Raw genomic sequence first — 19,748 nt, forward strand, 5'->3', positions numbered from 1 at the left:
GGCTCAGAACGTGTGGGGCCCCAGTGTTGAGGATCAGCTGATACGCTTGTTGTTGTTTACTGTCCCTCACACAGATGAATGTCAGGGGGCTTGTGCTTGTTTGCCGGACTGTGCAAGTGTCATTGTTTGGGGGTGAGAGTTTTGTTTAGGACCTGTTTGTGTAGGTCTGGGGAACACAGGGCAGGAAACTGGCCTGTCACGATAGCAATCGAGAGAGAAATTTCCAAAGAGAGAGACAAATAGAGCAAGAGATACAGACCAGAGAGAGAAAGAGAGAGGCAGGAACCTGGACTTTGTCATCCTACAAGAAACATGGTATAGAGGAGATGGACCCACTGGTTGCCCTCTAGGTTACAGAGAGCTGGTAGTCCCATCCACCAAATTACCAGCTGTGAAACAGGGAAGAGACTCAGGGGGTATGCTAATTTGGTATAGAGCAGACCTAAGTCACTCTATTAAATTAATCAAAACAGGAACATTTGGCTAGAAATTCAAAAGGAAATTATCGCAACAGAGAAATGTTCTCATGTGTACTACCTACATCCCCCCCACTAGGATGAAGACAGTTTCTGGGGGAAATCAATAATTTCCAGGACCAGGGACATGTACTAATCTGCAGCGACCTAAATGCCAGAAATGGACAAGAACCTGACACCCTGAACACACAGGGTGACAAACACCTGCCTGGAGGTGACAGCATTCTCTTCCCCCATATGCCCCCCCCCCACCCCCCTAGACACAAAACGTCTCACAACTCCTGCAGCACTGTCGCACGCTGGGTATGTACATAGTCAATGCAGGCTTCGAGGGGACTCCTACAGTTGGTACACGTATAGCTCATCTCTTGGCAGTAGTACTGTATACTACTTTATCACTGACCTCAACCCAGAGTCTCTCAGAGGGTTCACGGTCAGCCCACTGACACCCTTATCAGATCACAGTCCACTTGAACAGAGCAATACTCAGTCATGACGCATCAAAGCCAAAGGAACTGCATAATGTAGATGGATGGAAAATAGTGTAAAAGCCAATTAGGCAACAACAAATTCAATCCCTTTTACACAACGTAATAAATCATCTCAATGTAATTGAAGATTCTATACAATCTAACCACTTCTGGGAAAATTTGAACAAACTTAACAAACAACAACACAGAGTTCTCTATCCAAAATGGAGATTAAACCACTTCTCCAATATATGTGTCCCTATAACAAATAACAACGAACAAACCGAAAAATCATATACATGATCAAATACAAATCTAGAATCAACTATTAAAGACTACCAAAGAATACCAAACCCCCTGGATTCTCCAATTACATTCAATAAACTACATGACAAAATACCAACCCTCCAAACCAAAAAGGTTTGGATATCCTCAATAAAATGATCAAATATACAGACTACAAATTCTAATTGGCTATACTTAAACTCTGTAACATCATCCTCAGCTCTGGCAACCAAGGACAGATCACCCCAATGTTACTCTAATAACTACTGGGGGATATGCGTCAACAGAAACCTTGGGAAAATCCTCTGCATTATCATTAACAACAGACTCGTACATTTCCTCAGTGAAAACAATATACTGAGCAAATGTGAAATTGGCTTTTTACCAAATTACCAGACAGACCACTCTGCACACCCTAAGTGACAAACAAACAAGCCAAAACAAAGACAACGTCTTCTCATGCTTTGTTGATTTAAAAAAAGCTTTTGACTCAATTTGGCATGAGTCTGTTATACAAATGAATGGAAAGTGGTTTTGGGGGAAAAGCATACAACATTATAAAATCCATGTACACATATAAGAAGTGTGCAGTTAAAACAGGGCTGTGGATTGCAGCTTGAGCCCCACCATTTTTATTTAACTAGGCAAGTCAGTTAAGAACAAATTCTTATTTTCAATGACGGCCTAGGAACAGTAGGTTAACTGCCTGTTCAGGGGCAGAACGACAGATTTGTACCTTGTCAGCTTGGGGATTTGAACTTGCAACCTTCACGGTTGCTAGTCCAATGCTCTAACCAGGCTACCCTGCCGCCCCACCCTCTTCAACATACTGTATATCAACAAATTGGTGCGGGCACTAGAACAGTCTACAGCACTCGGCCTCACCCTACTAGAATGTAAAGTCAAATGTCTACTGTTTGCTGATGATCTAGTGCTTTTGTCCCCAACCAAGTAGGGCTTATAGCAGCACCTAGATCTTCTGCACAGATTCTGTCAAACCTGGGCCCTGACACTAAATCTCAGTAAGTCAAAAATAATGGTGTTCCAAAAAATATCCAGTTGCCAGGACCACAAATACAAATTCCATCTAGACACCATCGTCCTAGAGCACACAAAAAACTATACATACCTCGGCCTAAACATCAGCGCCACAGATCATTCACAGCTTTGCAGAAGTTACCTGAAAGACAAGGCAAGAAGGGCTTTCTACGCCATCAAAAGGAACATAAAATTCAACATACCAATTAGGATTTGGCTAAAAATACTTGAATCAGTTATATAACCCATTGCCCTTGATGGTTGGGAGGTCTGGATTCCGCTGACCAACCAAGAATTCACAAAATGGGACAAACACCAAATTGAGACGCTACATGCAGAATTCCGCAAAAATATCCTCCGTTTCCAACGTAAAACACCAAATAATGCATGCAGAGCAGAATTAGGCCGATACCCGCTAATTATCAAAATCCAGAAATGAGACGTTAAATTCTACAACCACCTAAAAGGAAGCGATTCCCAAACCTTCCACATACAGAGATATTAACCTGAAGAAGAGTCCCCTAAACAAGCTGGTCCTGGGGCTCTGTTCACAAACACAGACAGACCCCACAGAGCACCAGCACAGTAACACAATTAGCCCCAACCAAATCATGAGAAAACAAAAAGATAATTACTTGACACATTGGAAGGAATTAACAAAAACATTTGCAAACAAGAATATTTGACCCTTAACAGAGAGTACCCAGTGGCAGAATACCTGACCACTGTGACTGAACCTTAACAGAGAGTACCCAGTGGCAGAATACCTGTCCACTTTGACTGACCCTAAACAGAGAGTACCCAGTGGCAGAATACCTGTCCACTTTGACTGACCCTAAACAGAGTACCCAGTGGCAGAATACCTGTCCACTTTGACTGACCCTAAACAGAGAGTACCCAGTGGCAGAATACCTGTCCACTTTGACTGACCCTAAACAGAGAGTACCCAGTGGCAGAATACCTGTCCACTTTGACTGACCCTAAACAGAGAGTACCCAGTGGCAGAATACCTGTCCACTTTGACTGACCCTAAACAGAGAGTACCCAGTGGCAGAATACCTGACCACTTTGACTGACCCAAACTAAAGGAAAGCTTTAACTAGTGGCAGAGCATACCTGCTCCACTTTGACCTGACCCTAAACAGACAGCCTATGTACCTGCCCAGAGGTGGCAAATGACCTGCACTTTGAAACTGACCCTAAACAGAGAGACACCTACCCAGTGGCAGAATACCTGTCCATTTTGATGACCCTAAATTAGGTGAAATACCCAGTGGCAGAATACCTGAAATACTTTGACCTGTTGCCAAACTAAAGGAAAGCTTTAACTATGTAGACTCAGTGAGCATAGCCTTGCTATTCGAGAGGCCGCAATAGTTAGACCTGGCTCCCAAAGAGAAGACAGCCTATGTGCACACTGCCCACAAAATGAGGTGGAAAATGAGCTGCACTTTCTAAACTGACAAATGTATGACCACATTAGAGACACCTATTTCCCTCAGATTACACAAAGAATTGGAAAACAAATCCATTCTTGATAAGCTCAAATCAAATCAAATCAAATGTTATTTGTCACATACACACTGGTTAAATGATCAGATGGTCATGTACAGGTAGAGAAATTTGTGCTTCTAAAGTTCAGAAAATGCAAATAATAAAAACAGTATGGGGAATCTAACTAAAATTCTATTTACAAAAAAAGCTACTGTCTTATACACAGTGTGTTTGAAGTTGGTGAGGGATAAAGAATATGTACATAAGGATATATGAATGAGTGATGGTACAGAGCAGCATAGGCAAGATGCAGTAGATGATAGTGAGATACACCTGTATATACATATGAGATAAGTATGTAAACCAAGTGGCATAGTTAAAGTGGCTAGTGATACATGTATTACATAAGGATGCAGTCGATGCAGTCGACATAAGGATGCAGTCGATGATATAGAGTACAGTATATATTATATATAGCTCCCATATATATTAGGTGAAATACTAAAGTGTGCCACCACAGCAAAAATATTTGTTTTACTAGGGTAAGCTTGGCGGCGTGAGTGAAGGAGGGTTTGTTGCGGAATAGAAAGCCGACTCTTGATTTGATTTTAGATTGGAGATGTTTGATATGAGTCTGGAAGGAGAGTTTGCAGTCTAGCCAGACACCTAGGTACTTATAGGTGTCCACATATTCAAGGTCGGAACCATCCAGGGTGGTGATGCTAGTCGGGCATGCGGGTGCAGGCAGCGATCGGTTGAAAAGCATGCATTTGGTTTTACTAGCGTTTAAGAGCAGTTGGAGGCCACGGAAGGAGTGTTGTATGGCATTGAAGCTTGTTTGGAGGTTAGATAGCACAGTGTCCAATGACGGGCCGAAAGTATATAGAATGGTGTCGTCTGCGTAGAGGTGGATCAGGGAATCGCCCGCAGCAAGTGCAACATCATTGATATACACAGAGAAAAGAGTCGGCCCGAGAATTGAACCCTGTGGCACCCCCATAGAGACTGCCAGAGGACCGGACTTCAACTATTTCATACTTCAACTATTTGCACATTGTTACAACACTGTACATATCCAATAATATAACGTTTGAAATGTCTATATTATTTTACACATTTTGTAAGTGTAATGTACACTGTCGATTTCTGATTGTTTAATTCCATTTAGTTTATTGTCTATTCCACTTGCTTTGGCAATGTAAACATACAGTATGTTTCCCATGCAAAAAAGCCCTTTGAATTTAATATAGATAGACAGGAGAGAGAGTGAGAGAGAGAGAGAAAAACAGACCGGAGAGGGAGAGAGGGAGACATACAGATCAGAGAGAGAGAGAGAAACAGACCGGAGAGAGAGAGGGATGCAGAGTAGAGAGAGAGAGAGAGAAACAGACCAGAGAGGGAGACATACAGATCAGAGAGAGAGAAACAGACCAGAGAGAGAGACATACAGATCAGAGAGAGAAACAGACCAGAGGGAGAGACATACAGATCAGAGAGAGAGAAACAGACCAGAGGGAGAGGGAGACATACAGATCAGAGAGAGAAACAGACCAGAGAGAGAGACATACAGATCAGAGAGAGAGAAACAGACCAGAGGGAGAGACATACAGATCAGAGAGAGAGAAACAGACCAGAGGGAGAGACATACAGATCAGAGAGAGAGAAACAGACCAGAGAGAGAGACATACAGATCAGAGAGAGAGAAACAGACCAGAGGGAGAGGGAGACATACAGATCAGAGAGAGAAACAGACCAGAGAGAGAGACATACAGATCAGAGAGAGAAACAGACCAGAGAGAGAGACATACAGATCAGAGAGAGAGAAACAGACCAGAGGGAGAGAGACATACAGATCAGAGAGAGAGAAACAGACCAGAGGGAGAGAGAGACATACAGATCAGAGAGAGAAACAGACCAGAGGGAGGGAGACATACAGATCAGAGAGAGAGAAACAGACCAGAGGGAGAGAGAGACATACAGATCAGAGAGAGAGAAACAGACCAGAGGGAGAGGGAGACATACAGATCAGAGAGAGAGAAACAGACCAGAGGGAGAGGAGACATACAGATCAGAGAGAGAGAAACAGACCAGAGGGAGAGAGAGACATACAGATCAGAGAGAGAGGGAAACAGATGCAGAGCAGAGAGAGAAACAGATCAGAGAGGGAGAGAAACAGACCAGAGGGAGAGGGATGCAGATCAGAGAGAGAGAAACAGACCAGAGGGGAGGGAGACATAGCAGATCAGAGAGAGAGAAACAGACCAGAGGGAGAGAGAGCAGACAGATCAGAGAGAGAAACAGACCAGAGGGAGAGAGAGACATACAGATCAGAGAGAGAAACAGACCAGAGAGAGAGACATACAGATCAGAGAGAGAAACAGACCAGAGAGAGAGACATACAGATCAGAGAGAGAGAAACAGACCAGAGGGAGAGAGAGACATACAGATCAGAGAGAGAGAAACAGACCAGAGGGAGAGGGAGACATACAGATCAGAGAGAGAGGGAGAGGGATGCAGAGCAGAGAGAGAAATAGACCAGAGAGGGAGGGAGGGAGAGAGGGGGATGCAGAGCAGAGAGAGCGAAACAGACCCGAGAGGGAGGGATGCAGAGCAGAGAGAGAGAAACAGACCCGAGAGGGAGGGATGCAGAGCAGAGAGAGAGAAACAGACCAGAGGGAGAGATGCAGAGAGAGAGAAAGAAACAGACCAGAGAGGGAGAGAGAGAGAGACACAGAGAGAGAGGGGGAGAGAGAGAGAGAGAAACCTACACATCAGAGCGAGAGAGAGAGAGAGAAACATATAGATCAGAGAGAGAGAAACATACAGATCAGAGAGAGAGAGACATACAGATCAGAGAGAGAGACATACAGATCAGAGAGAGAGAGAGAAACAGATGTGAGAGAGAGAAACAGACCAGAGAGGGAGAGAGAAACAGACCAGAGAGGGAGAGAGAAACAGACCAGAGAGGGAGAGAGAGAGACATACAGATCAGAGAGAGAGAGAGAAACAGACCAGAGAGAGAGAGAAACAGACCAGAGAGGGAGAGAGAAACAGACCAGAGAGGGAGAGAGAAACAGACCAGAGAGGGAGAGAGAAACAGACCAGAGAGAGAGAGAGAAACATACAGATCAGAGAGAGAGAGAGAAACAGACCAGAGAGAGAGAGAGAAACAGACCAGAGAGGGAGAGAGAAACAGACCAGAGAGGGAGAGAGACCAGAGACATACAGATCAGAGAGAGAGAGAGAAACAGACCAGAGAGGGAGAGAGAAACAGACCAGAGAGGGAGAGAGAAACAGACCAGAGAGGGAGAGAGAAACAGACCAGAGAGGGAGAGAGAAACAGACCAGAGAGGGAGAGAGAGAGACATACAGATCAGAGAGAGAGAGAGAAACAGACCAGAGAGAGAAACAGACCAGAGAGAGAGAGAGAAACAGACCAGAGAGGGAGAGAGAGAGACAGACCAGAGAGGGAGAGAGAAACAGACCAGAGAGGGAGAGAGAAACAGACCAGAGAGGGAGAGAGAAACAGACCAGAGAGGGAGAGAAAACAGACCAGAGAGGAGAGAGAGAAACAGACCAGAGAGGGAGAGAGAAACAGACCAGAGAGGGAGAGAGAAACAGACCAGAGAGGAGAGAGAGAAACAGACCAGAGAGGGAGAGAGAAACAGACCAGAGAGGGAGAGAGAAACAGACCAGAGAGGGAGAGAGAAACAGACCAGAGAGGGAGAGAGAAACAGACCAGAGAGGGAGAGAGAAACAGACCAGAGAGGGAGAGAGAGGAAACAGAGCAGAGAGGGAGACAGACAAATCAGAGAGAGAGAGAGAGAAACAGATCAGAGAGAGAGCAGAGAGGGATGCAGAGCAGAGAGAGAAACAGACAAATCAGAGAGGGAGAGAGAAACAGACCAGAGAGAGAGAGAGAAGAGAGAGGGATGCAGAGCAGAGAGAGAAACAGACCAGAGAGGGAGAGAGAGAAACAGACCAGAGAGGGAGAGAGAAACAGACCAGAGAGAGAAACAGATCAGAGGGAGAGAGAGAGGGATGCAGAGCAGAGAGAGAAACAGACCAGAGGAGAGAGAGAGAGAGAGGGAAACAGACCAGAGAGAGAGAGGATGCAGATCAGAGAGAGGAGAGAGAGATGCAGAGCAGGGAGAGAGAGGGAACAGACAGAGAGAGAGAGATGCAGATCAGAGAGAGGAGAGAGAAATGCAGACAGAGAGAGGGATGAGAGAGAGAGAGGGAGACAGATCAGAGAGAGAGAGAGCAGATCAGAGAGAGGGAGAGAGAGGGATGCAGAGCAGAGAGAGGGAGAGAGAGAGACAGATCAGAGAGAGAGAGAAACAGATCAGAGAGGAGATGCAGATCAGAGAGAGGGAGAGAGAAACATGCAGAGCAGAGAGAGGGAGAGAGGGAGACAGATCAGAGAGAGAGGAGACAGATCAGAGAGAGAGGGAGACAGATCAGAGAGAGAGGGATGCAGATCAGAGAGAGGGAGAGAGAGGGATACAGAGCAGAGAGAGGGAGAGAGAGGGATGCAGATCAGAGAGAGAAACAGACAAATCAGAGAGAGAGGGATGAGAGCAGAGAGAGAGAGGGAGAGAGAGAGAGAGATCAGAGAGAGAGGGATGCAGATCAGAGCAGAGAGAGAAATGCAGACCAGAGAGAGAGAGAGGAGACAGACAGACCAGAGAGGGAGAGATCAGAGAGAGAGGGATGCAGATCAGAGAGAGGGAAACAGATCAGAGGGAGAGAGGGAGAGAGGGATGCAGACCAGAGAGAGAGGGAGACAGATCAGAGAGAGAGGGATGCAGAGCAGAGAGAGGGAAGAGAGATGCAGAGCAGAGAGAGGAGAGAGGGGATGCAGAGCAGAGAGAGGGAGACAGATCAGAGAGAGGGAGAGAGAGGGATGCAGAGCAGAGAGAGAGAGGGGAGAGAGAGAGGGAGACAGATCAGAGAGAGGGATGCAGATCAGAGAGAGGGAGAGAGAGGGATGCAGAGCAGAGAGAGGGATGAGAGAGGGAGATGCAGAGCAGAGAGAGGGAGACAGATCAGAGAGAGGGATGCAGATCAGAGAGAGAGGGAGACAGATCAGAGAGAGAGGGAGACAGATCAGAGAGAGGGGAGAGAGAGGGATGCAGAGCAGAGAGAGAGGGAGAGAGAGGGAGACAGATCAGAGAGAGAGGGAGACAGATCAGAGAGAGGGATGCAGATCAGAGAGAGAGGGAGACAGATCAGAGAGAGGGGATGCAGATGCAGAGCAGAGAGAGGGAGAGAGAGGGATGCAGAGAGAGAGAGGGAGGGAGACAGAGAGAGAGGAGGGAGACAGATCAGAGAGAGGGAGACAGATCAGAGAGAGGGATGCAGAGCAGAGAGAGAGGAGAGAGAGGGATGAGACAGATCAGAGAGAGAGGGATGCAGATCAGAGAGAGGGAGAGAGAGGGATGCAGAGCAGAGAGAGGGAGAGAGAGGGATGACAGATCAGAGAGAGAGGAGACAGAGCAGAGAGAGGGAGAGAGAGGGATGCAGAGCAGAGAGAGAAAATACTTGAATCAGTATCCTGTTTATTGTACATTTTTTTTATTGTTTAATTATTTCACTTTTATTTATTATCTATTTCACTTGCTCTGACAATGTAAATGTTCCCATGCCAGTGAAGCCCTTTGAATTGAAATTGACTTGAGAGAGCGAAAGGGAGAAAGACAGCGAAAGAGGGAGAATATATTTGATTGCATTCTCCAGGCCATCAGCACCTTTTTGAATGTCATTTAATTGGGAGAGAGGATGGACCATTTTGGCAAATAGATGGGCAGCACTCTCTGGTCTCCCATGATCCTGCGGCAATAATTAACACGAGATCAGTGGTCGATTCTCCTTGACAGCGACCCTGCCCCAGGCTCTTCCTGCTTTTATCCACCCAGCATGGGAATCATTGACCGGCCGCTCAGACTAGATTAAAATGGAACCAGAAACAGACAAGCTATCAGATGTAGGGGACGGACAGAAAGATTTCAGGCTATACCGCATATATACCGCATATATCCATTAGCTCATGTATTTTCCAGCTCTTCCACTTCGATGAGTACATATTGTAATTCAGTCACAGCACACAGAAGTGTATTTATCATGCAAGATGATAGTTTAATGTGGTACTGTTTGATGGTTTGATGTTTCGTGATGGTTAACTTACATTATGTAAGCCATAGAATAGATTTTTTTTAACAGGACATAACTTTCATTAATTACTATTCCAAACAAATTAAACTTCTCCGCGTGACCATTGACTTGTTCAGCAGAGTCTTGTCACAGTAAAACATCCAGTATAGTACTGCAGTTTAATCTAGAACTGCAGCAGTCATGACAACCGTTTCAAATGGTGACAGAGGTTTGCCCTGTCTTGCCCGAGGCACTGTGAGTTCCATTGCCCCACTGAGAGTGTACTTGTTCATTCACTGTGAGTAACATGGCTGATGTGGGCTACCAATGGCTGATGATGGCTACCAGTGACCATGCTTGACACAATGCTGTGGAGCAGGCTTGCTTTGAAGCATAACCAACATGTGCTTATGTTCAGAATGCCTCTAAGCAAGTGAAACGCACACACACATTCGCACACACACACACACACACACACACACACACACACACACTGTAAACACAGGTTTGAGGAAAGGTCAGTGTTCAACTCAGGTACCCGTTGTGGGCGAAGGATGACAGGACATTAGAAGTAATCATTGTTTCCATGGAGACAGTGCTGGAGACAGGCTCTTGCTCCTAACCAGAGTTCCATTCTGTACAGAGGCAGTATGACTACTGTTTTTCTGTCTCTGTGTTTGTGATATAATGCTTTTTTCAGTTGTTTGGATGTTTTCTGAGAGAAGAAGAGAGCTTTCACTTCCATGTTTTTTTCTTGAGCCTCTGATTTAGCCTTGACTGTGCTCCTGCTGCCTGCCCTGGCTGTGACAGGGTGCCATGGAAACCAAAACGGGGGTGCGTCACCCCACCCGCATGCCCCGCCTCATCCCAGCATCTATCCCAGGATCAATGGATGGCCGGCACTACGGAAACTGGTGAATTAGCCCAATAGATTAGAGGAAGGTCTGAAAACAAGTGCTTCAGTTTGTATCAATACTTATCTTTGGAATGACAGCTTGAGCCAGTCTGCTGCTGAATCGTGCCGAAATCTACTAGAGAAACCACTACTACCTCTGTCTACGCCACTGAGAGGACAGCAGCAGTGTGACATTTCTCTTCCACTTTTCAGTTTGATTGGGACGCTAAGAAGATAAATATCTGTTTTTAGTAGTCTTTTTTTTGTCAGCTTTTTTTTTAAAATCCCAAACCGTTATCTAGAGTGGACTTCCAGTGACAGCAGATACTTCATACGAGGACCTATTTATAGTAATCTGCAGATTGGACATAGCCTTTTGGTAACCAGCAGCCACTACTTCAGCTTGGCTTGTGCTGGAGCTTCTGTTCCTGACGAATATCAACCCCATCAAAACACAGAACCGCTCTCTGGTTCCGTGAGGCTCAGGCTTGGCTAACAGCTAACACCAACAAACGGTGAGGTGCTGCAGGTGAGAGAACGCCAGAACCCTGGATGAGCAGGGCGCCCACCCGGAGTGGGGTGGGGAAGAGGCACCACAGACACCGTCACAGACCCAGGAGATGACAGACCCCATGGGGCAGGAGAACCAGGGACCACCAGCCCCCTGTCCAGAGGTGGTGGTGGTGGGGGAAAAACACCCAAAAACCAAGACGACCACCAACATTCACACACCAGGGACCTTGGTCACCCCACACCAGCGCCCCTCTGTGAACCACCGGCACAACGAGGGAGCAGAGGTTGTGCACCGCGCCTCTCAGTTCAACATGGAGGGCTTGGAGGACTTTGAGGAGTTTGTGTTGAATTTTGACGATTATGACCTGCTTGAATCCATCCATGACCACCTGGGGTCCCCTGAGGACACAGTCCCCCTGGAGCCCGACCATGACCAGCTGGGATCCCCTGAGAACCCAGAACCCTTGGGACCCATCAGTAAGTACCAGGCCCCCCCCATAGGGAAGCAATGTGTGGCCATGGAAGAATGGGAAACTTAGCATTACGTTGATCTTCATTTAGGCTAGGGTAACTGTATAAGGAAATGACAATCATTATGTTGCTGCTAATTACTCTGCTAGTTACTCTGCTAGTTACTCTGCTAGTTACTCTGCTAGTTACTCTGCTAGTTACTCTGCTAGTTACTCTGGCAGAGTTCTATAAAATGTGACTGTATGATTTAATCACGAATGAGGAGTCAGTGTGTGATAACCTTTTTTGTTTGGTATACTGTTTCCAGATAAGGTTCTTATTTATCAACATTAGAATGTTTTATTCTCAGATGCATGGGTCTCATTCAAGCATGTCTGATGTAAAGTATAACTGTTGATATATCTAGTTACTATTTGCTTAATTGTTTTGTTTTTTTCATCGATTTTTGGAAACACATTATTGCAGCATTTCCCAAACTCTGTCCTCGGTACATCAAGGGTTACACGTTTAGTCGTGTGTGTGTCCCCCCCCCCACCCCCTAACACTACACAGCTGATTCAAAGCTTGAAGATTAGTTGATTCTTTTTAATCAGCTACGTAGTGCTCGGCCAAAATGTGCAGCCCTTGGGATCCCGAGAACCACGTTGGGGAAACCCTGTATTATTGGTACACTTAATTGTTTCCCTTGACTATAAACACTGTATCTCTGTTTACAGACGTGCGTCATCATTCCCATTCACTAATGTACTTCAGAGCAACTCCAGCATTCCAGTAATATTACATAGCTGTTTCCGTACTAACGAGTGTGAGTCTGACATGATGGAATAGCACTCTGCCCTTTTGGTGGAAAGCCCTGACATTGGCAATTGATTGGGGAGAATTCAGAGTTGTTTTCATTGATTTGTATGTAGAAACAAACACAAGCTAATTAATGCCAATGCTTGGTTGGCCTGGCAATGGTGGTGTGGAAATCAAAGCTCTCTCAAGTCCTGGGTCATGGGTGAATTGGCACCCTCTCTACCTCTGACCGTTCCCTGCTAACCTATTGATCGTTTGGCCCTGGGGGGCCTCTCCACTTACTGGACTGGAAAGATATCTCATTGACAAACTGTACGGCTCTTTTTCTGACTACCATTGGATTGGGACACACTGGTATTCTGCAGTAGTGCTGTGAGGGATAGCTAGGTGCTGGTCACGATGGCATTGTAGCAAAGGGGAGGCTGTTGGGAGGAGCTATACGAGGATCGGCTCATTGTAATGGCTGGAATGTAATTCATGTAAAAGTATCAAACACATCAAACATATGGAAACCACATGTTTGACTCCGTTCCAATAATTCCAATCCATGCATTACAATGAGCCCTTCCTCATATAGCTCCTCCCACCAGCTTCCTCTGATGTAGCGCTGCTGTACAACGATGGATAGAATGGACGTGAAGGACAAGCTCCTAAAGATCTCCTCAGCGAGAGAGACAGAGAGAGAGAGAGAGGGGGCGGGGAAACAGGACAGAGAGAGGAGGGGGACAGGACCGGTAGAGAGAGAGCGAGAGAGAGGGGGCGGGGAAACAGGACAGAGAGAGGAGGGGACAGGACCGGTAGAGAGAGAGCGAGAGAGAGCGAGAGAGAGGGGGTGGGGAAACAGGACAGAGAGAGGAGGGGGACAGGAAAGGTAGAGAGAGAGGGGGGGGAAACAGGACAGAGAGAGAGAGGGGGGACAATTTGGCTTGAGGGTCTGCTATACAAATTCATGAAAGCGTTGTTTGGGGGGTTAAGCATATGACATTATAAAATCAATGTACTCAAACAACAAGTGTGCAGTTAAAATTGGCAATAAACACACAGATGTCTTTCCTCAGGGCCATGAGATGAAACAGGGATGCAGCTTGAGCCCCACCCTCCTCAACATGTATATCACTGAATTGGCGAGGGCTAATTAACTAGAACAGTCTGCAGCCCCCAGCCTCACCCTACTGGAGAGGCCGGGTGTCTAGTGTTTGCAGATGATCTGCTGCTACTGTTCCAAAACAAGAGGGCCTACAGCAGCATCTAGATCTTCTGCATAGATTCTGCATAGACTTGAGCCATGACTGAATCTCTGTAACACAAAAATAATGCTGTTCCAAAAAATGTCCAGTAGCCAAGACAACAAATACATATTCTATCTAGACACCGTTGCCCTACAGCACACAAATAATTACACCTACCTCAGCCTAAACATTGAAACCACACATAACTTTCTCAAGGTCGTGATCGATCTAAGAAACAAGGCAAGATGGGCCTTCTATACCATCAAAAGGAACATAAAACTCAACACCCCAATTAAATCCTTGACTATGTACAGACTCGGCCAGAATAGTATTGCTATTGAGAAAGGCCGCTATAGGCATGCCTGGCTCTAGAGAGGACAGGCTATGTGCCCACGGCCACAAAATGAGGTGGAAACTGAGCTACGTTTCTTTTTATTCTTTTTATTTTTTTCTCCCAATTTCATGGTATCCAATTGGTAGTTCGCCTCTCCCGTACGCACTCGGGAGAGGCAAAGCTCGAGAGCCGTGCGTCCTCCGAAACACAACCCAGCCAAGCCGCACTGCTTCTTGACACACTGACCGCATAACACGGCAGCCAGCCGCACCAATGTGTCGGAGGAAACACAGTACACCTGACGACCATGTCAGCATGCATTGCGCGCGGCCCACCACAGGAGTCGCTAGAGCGCGATGGGACAAGAACATCCCTGCCAGCCAAACCCTCCCGTAACCCGGACGACGCTGGTCCAATTGGGCGCCGCTCCATGGGTCTCCCGGTCACCGTCGGCTGCGACAGAGCCTGGACTCAAACCCAGAATCTCTAGTGGCACAGTTAACACCGGGATTGAGCTACATTTCTTAACCTCTTGCCAAATGTATGATCACATTAGAGACACACATTTCACACAGACCCACAAATAATTTTGAAACAAATCAAACATTCCTAAACTCCCACATCTGTTGTAAATACCGCAGTGTGCCGTCACAACAGCACGATGTGTGGCCCGTTTCCATGAAAAAAGAGCAACCAGAGGAGCACAAACAACATTGTAAATACAACCTACATTTTGTTTCTTTATGGTCCCTTTCGTACTTCAACGACTTGCACATTGTCACAACACTGTACATAGACAATTATATAACATTTGAAATGTCTCTATTATTTAAAAACTTTTGTGAGTGTGATGTTTACTGATCATTTTTTATTGTTTATTTCCCTTCTTGTTTGTCTATTCCATTTGCTTTGGTATTGTAAACATATTTTTCCCATGCCAATAAAGCCCTTTTGAATTGAATTATGCAAGAGGGAGAGAGACAGGATGTATAATCTAATTGCTGGCTCTGTATAGATGAGCCATACTGTTTATACGTTACACCTTCCATAGGGTACGTATAGGGGTTACCTTAGGGACACAACCAGCCCCAGGGATTTTAATTTATTTAAGTAGGCAAGTCAGTTACAAACAAATTCTTGTTTATAAGGACAGGCTACTCCTTCCTCTCTGTCAGAGAATTGAACCCCGGTCTCCCACGTGACACACAGGGACACACAACACTATACTAAAGAGGAGAAGGTGATGATGATGAGTTGATGATCGATCAATATCTCAATTTTCCCAATTGGAAAAGTCACAAAGTCACTTTGTCGTCAGGAATTGACGATATACTACATGTATAAACCACATAATACGCATTTGTGCAATACTTCTACACTGTTGATGAAAGGCAATAGAGGGGCTACAACGAGACCTGTGGTAGAATACAGAATGAATGAACATGACTTCCTCACTAAGGGGCGATAGAAGATTCACAGGAGAAGAGACCAGCTATATGGAGTGCTACGTTGGAGAGACTATGCCAAGGAAGTGGGGTGTCCATTTCCACTACTGTGTTAATCTGAATCAAAGCTGTTCCATTCAGAGTGGTATTGTAGAATCGAAGAGGCAGACGGGGAAAAGTGGCGTTCTCAAGGGCATATTCAGTGGAACAAAGAGGGTATGGGAAGGACCGAGCGAGAGAAGTGCTTTTATAGAGGGTTTAGAAGGGACACAGAGACCAGATTGAGCCTGCAGACAGAACAATAGGGACTACTGAAGAACACAGAGACCAGATTGAGCCTACAGACAGGACAATAGGGACTACTGAAGGACACAGAGACCAGATTGAGCCTACAGACAGAACAATAGGGACTACTGAAGGATACAGAGACCAGATTGAGCCTACAGACAGGACAATAGGGACTACTGAAGGACACAGTGACCAGATTGAGCCTGCAGACAGGACAATAGGGACTACTGAAGGACACAGAGACCAGATTGAGCCTACAGACAGAACAATAGGGACTACTGAAGGACACAGAGACCAGATTGAGCCTACAGACAGGACAATAGGGACTACCGAAGGACACAGAGACCAGATTGAGCCTACAGACAGGACAGTAGGGACTACTGAAGGACACAGTGACCAGATTGAGCCTGCAGACAGGACAGTAGGGACTACCAGATTGAGCCTGCAGAAGGACACAGAGACCAGATTGAGCCTGCAGACAGGACAATAGGGACTACTGAAGGACACAGAGACCAGATTGAGCCTGCAGACAGGACAGTAGGGACTACTGAAGGACACAGTGACCAGATTGAGCCTGCAGACAGGACAGTAGGGACTACTGAAGGACACAGAGACCAGATTGAGCCTGCAGACAGGACAATAGGGACTACTGAAGGACACAGAGACCAGATTGAGCCTGCAGACAGGACAATAGGGACTACTGAAGGACACAGTGACCAGATTGAGCCTGCAGACAGGACAGTAGGGACTACTGAAGGACACAGTGACCAGATTGAGCCTGCAGACAGGACAGTAGGGACTACTGAAGGACACAGTGACCAGATTGAGCCTGCAGACAGGACAGTAGGGACTACTGAAGGACACAGTGACCAGATTGAGCCTGCAGACAGGACAATAGGGACTACTGAAGGACACAGGCGATACATTGAGAAGTTATGATGATGACTTGAATTTACATTGACATGCATATTGTAGCGACATTAACCCACCAGCTATCGGCCTCGTCAAGGATTTCTTGGCCTTCGCCGCTAAATTGTTGGATTGAAAAGCTATACGGAGCTCCTCTGAAGGAAGTGGGTAGTGTAGCGACCTTAACCCAACACACAGTGTCCTTGTCGAGAGGTTTGGATAAGGTATTAGGTTGACAGTCGCAGGCCCTGGGTTCAAGTCCCAGTTGGGGTGACACCCTGAATTAGCTACAATATATTATCCCATTATGAAGTCACAACAATGGCTTCTTATTATGATTAACCGGTGAGACAAATGTAGTGTGAAATGGCATCTGTCAAAATAATGTGTGTTGTTTTCAAGCGAATGCATTTTACGAGCAGCAGAAGAACTTGTACTTAGCTAGCAAAGCTCAGGGCGAGTCCAGCCAAAGGGCGTCTCTTCCAGGTCAATACCGACTTCTCCCTGGGAGCGCTCCCAGACCTGTCAGAATAGAGCCTTTTTTATTAGGAATATATTGTCTGAACAGAATCACACAAAGAAGAATGGAAGGATGGAGGGATGAACTTTGGGTCAGAGGGATGGAGGATGAGAAAGGGAACATTGTTTCTGGCCCTCTCTGTGGTGGGTGTGTCTAGAACACAACACAAAGCAGCTGAGGCCTAGAGGTGGTCTGGTCTTCTCCTCAGATTGTCTGCAAAACCAGCCCTCTGATTGGCAGTGCACCTAGCATCTACACAAAGCTGTGAGTGAGCTACCACCCCCATTCCCCAGGGAGATAACACAGCCCACGGTCGAGCATCTGAATACACACAAGAGGATTCATATACATACACACAAACACACTCGCACACCTGGCTAGCCTTTTCCCCCCAAAAGGGGAAAAGAGCTCTTCCTTGTTCCTCCCCCTATAGCCTCACCAGGCCCTCTCTCTCATTCCACCCCCTATAGCCTCACCAGGCCATCTCCCTTGTTCCACCCCCTATACCCTCACCAGGCCCTCTCTCTCATTCCACCCCCTATACCCTCACCAGGCCCTCTCTCTCATTCCACCCCTATACCCTCACCAGGCCCTCTCTCTCATTCCTCCCCCTATACCCTCACCAGGCCATCTCCCTTGTTCCACCCCTATACCCTCACCAGGCCCTCCCCTTGTTCCTCCCCCTATACCCTCACCAGGCCCTCTCCCTTGTTCCTCCCCCTATACCCTCAGGCCCTCTCTCTCATTCCACCCCCTATAGCCTCACCAGACCCTGTCCCTTGTTCCTCCCCCTATAGCCTCACCAGGCCATCTCCCTTGTTCCACCCCCTATACCCTCACCAGGCCCTCTCTCTCATTCCACCCCTATAGCCTCACCAGACCCTGTCCCTTGTTCCTCCCCCCCTATAGCCTCACCAGGCCCTCTCCCTTGTTCCTCCCCCTATACCCTCACCAGGCCCTCTCTCTCATTCCACCCCCTATAGCCTCACCAGACCCTGTCCCTTGTTCCTCCCCCTATAGCCTCACCAGGCCCTCTCCCTTGTTCCACCCCCTATAGCCTTACCAGGCCCTCTCCCTTGTTCCACCCCCTATAGCCTCACCCGGCCATCTCCCTTGTTCCTCCCCTATAGCCTCACCAGGCCCTCTCCCTTGTTCTACCCCCTATAGCCTCACCAGGCCCTCTCCCTTGTTCCTCCCCCTATAGCCCCACCAAGCCCTCTCCCTTGTTCTACCCCCTATAGCCTCACCAGGCCCTCTCCCTTGTTCCTCCCCCTATAGCCTCACCAGGCCCTCTCCCTTGTTCTACCCCCTATAGCCTCACCAGGCCCTCTCCCTTGTTCCTCCCCCTATAGCCTCACCAGGCCATCTTCCTTGTTCCTCCCCCTATAGCCTCACCAGGCCCTCTCCTTCGTTCCACCCCTATAGCCTCACCAGGCCATCTCCCTTGTTCCACCCCCTATAGCCTCACCAGGCCATCTTCCTTGTTCCACCCCCTATAGCCTCACCAAGCCCTCTCCTTCGTTCCTCCCCCTATAGCCTCACCAGGCCCTCTCCTTCGTTCCTCCCCCTATAGCCTCACCAGGCCCTCTCCCTTGTTCCTCCCCTATAGCCTCACCAGTCCATCTTCCTTGTTCCACCCCCTATAGCCTCACCAAGCCCTCTCCCTTGTTCCTCCCCCTATAGCCTCACCAGGCCATCTTCCTTGTTCCACCCCTATAGCCTCACCAGACCCTCTCCCTTGTTCCACCCCCTATAGCCTCACCAGGCCCTCTCCCTTGTTCCACCCCTATAGCCTCACCAGGCCATCTCTCTCGTTCCACCCCTATAGCCTCACCAGGCCATCTTCCTTGTTCCACCCCCTATAGCCTCGCCCTCTCTCTCGTTCCACCCCCTATAGCCTCACCAGGCCCTCTCTCTCGTTCCACCCCCTATAGCCTCACCAAGCCCTCTCTCTCGTTCCACCCCCTATAGCCTCACCAGGCCCTCTCCCTTGTTCAACCCCCTATAGCCTCACCAGGCCCTCTCCCTTGTTCCTCCCCCTATAGCCTCACCAAGCCCTCTCTCTCGTTCCACCCCCTATAGCCTCACCAGGCCCTCTCCCCTTGTTCCTCCCCTATAGCCTCACCAGGCCCTCTCCCTTGTTCCTCCCCCTATAGCCTCACCAGGCCCTCTCCCTTGTTCCACCCCCTATAGCCTCACCAAGCCCTCTCCCTTGTTCCTCCCCCTATAGCCTCACCAGGCCCTCTCCCTTGTTCCACCCCCTATAGCCTCACCAGGCCATCTTCCTTGTTCCACCCCTATAGCCTCACCAAGCCCTCTCCCTCGTTCCACCCCCTATAGCCTCACCAGGCCCTCTCCCTTGTTCCTCCCCTATAGCCTCACCAGGCCCTCTCCCTTGTTCCACCCCTATAGCCTCACCAGGCCCTCTCC

General features: G+C 47.6%; 1 protein-coding gene across 3 annotated transcripts in view; it reads left to right on the plus strand.

The window, feature by feature from the left end:
• The window catches only part of LOC112246499 (anion exchange protein 3), a 63,584-nt gene that overhangs the window by 12,721 nt on the left and 31,115 nt on the right, over positions 1-19,748 (plus strand). Inside the window, exon 1 of one of the 3 annotated variants that reach the window (XM_042319960.1) lies at positions 9,309-11,801. The exons of the other annotated variants lie outside the window; for them this stretch is intronic. Within the exon in view, the coding sequence (XP_042175894.1) occupies positions 11,432-11,801 (370 nt within the window). The 5' untranslated portion in view covers positions 9,309-11,431. Of the gene's footprint in view, positions 1-9,308; positions 11,802-19,748 lie in introns of those variants that run through there. 3 annotated transcript variants of the gene reach the window in all.

Source organism: Oncorhynchus tshawytscha, linkage group LG03 (assembly GCF_018296145.1).
Source record: "Oncorhynchus tshawytscha isolate Ot180627B linkage group LG03, Otsh_v2.0, whole genome shotgun sequence".
In the NCBI taxonomy this organism is placed as follows: domain Eukaryota; kingdom Metazoa; phylum Chordata; class Actinopteri; order Salmoniformes; family Salmonidae; genus Oncorhynchus; species Oncorhynchus tshawytscha.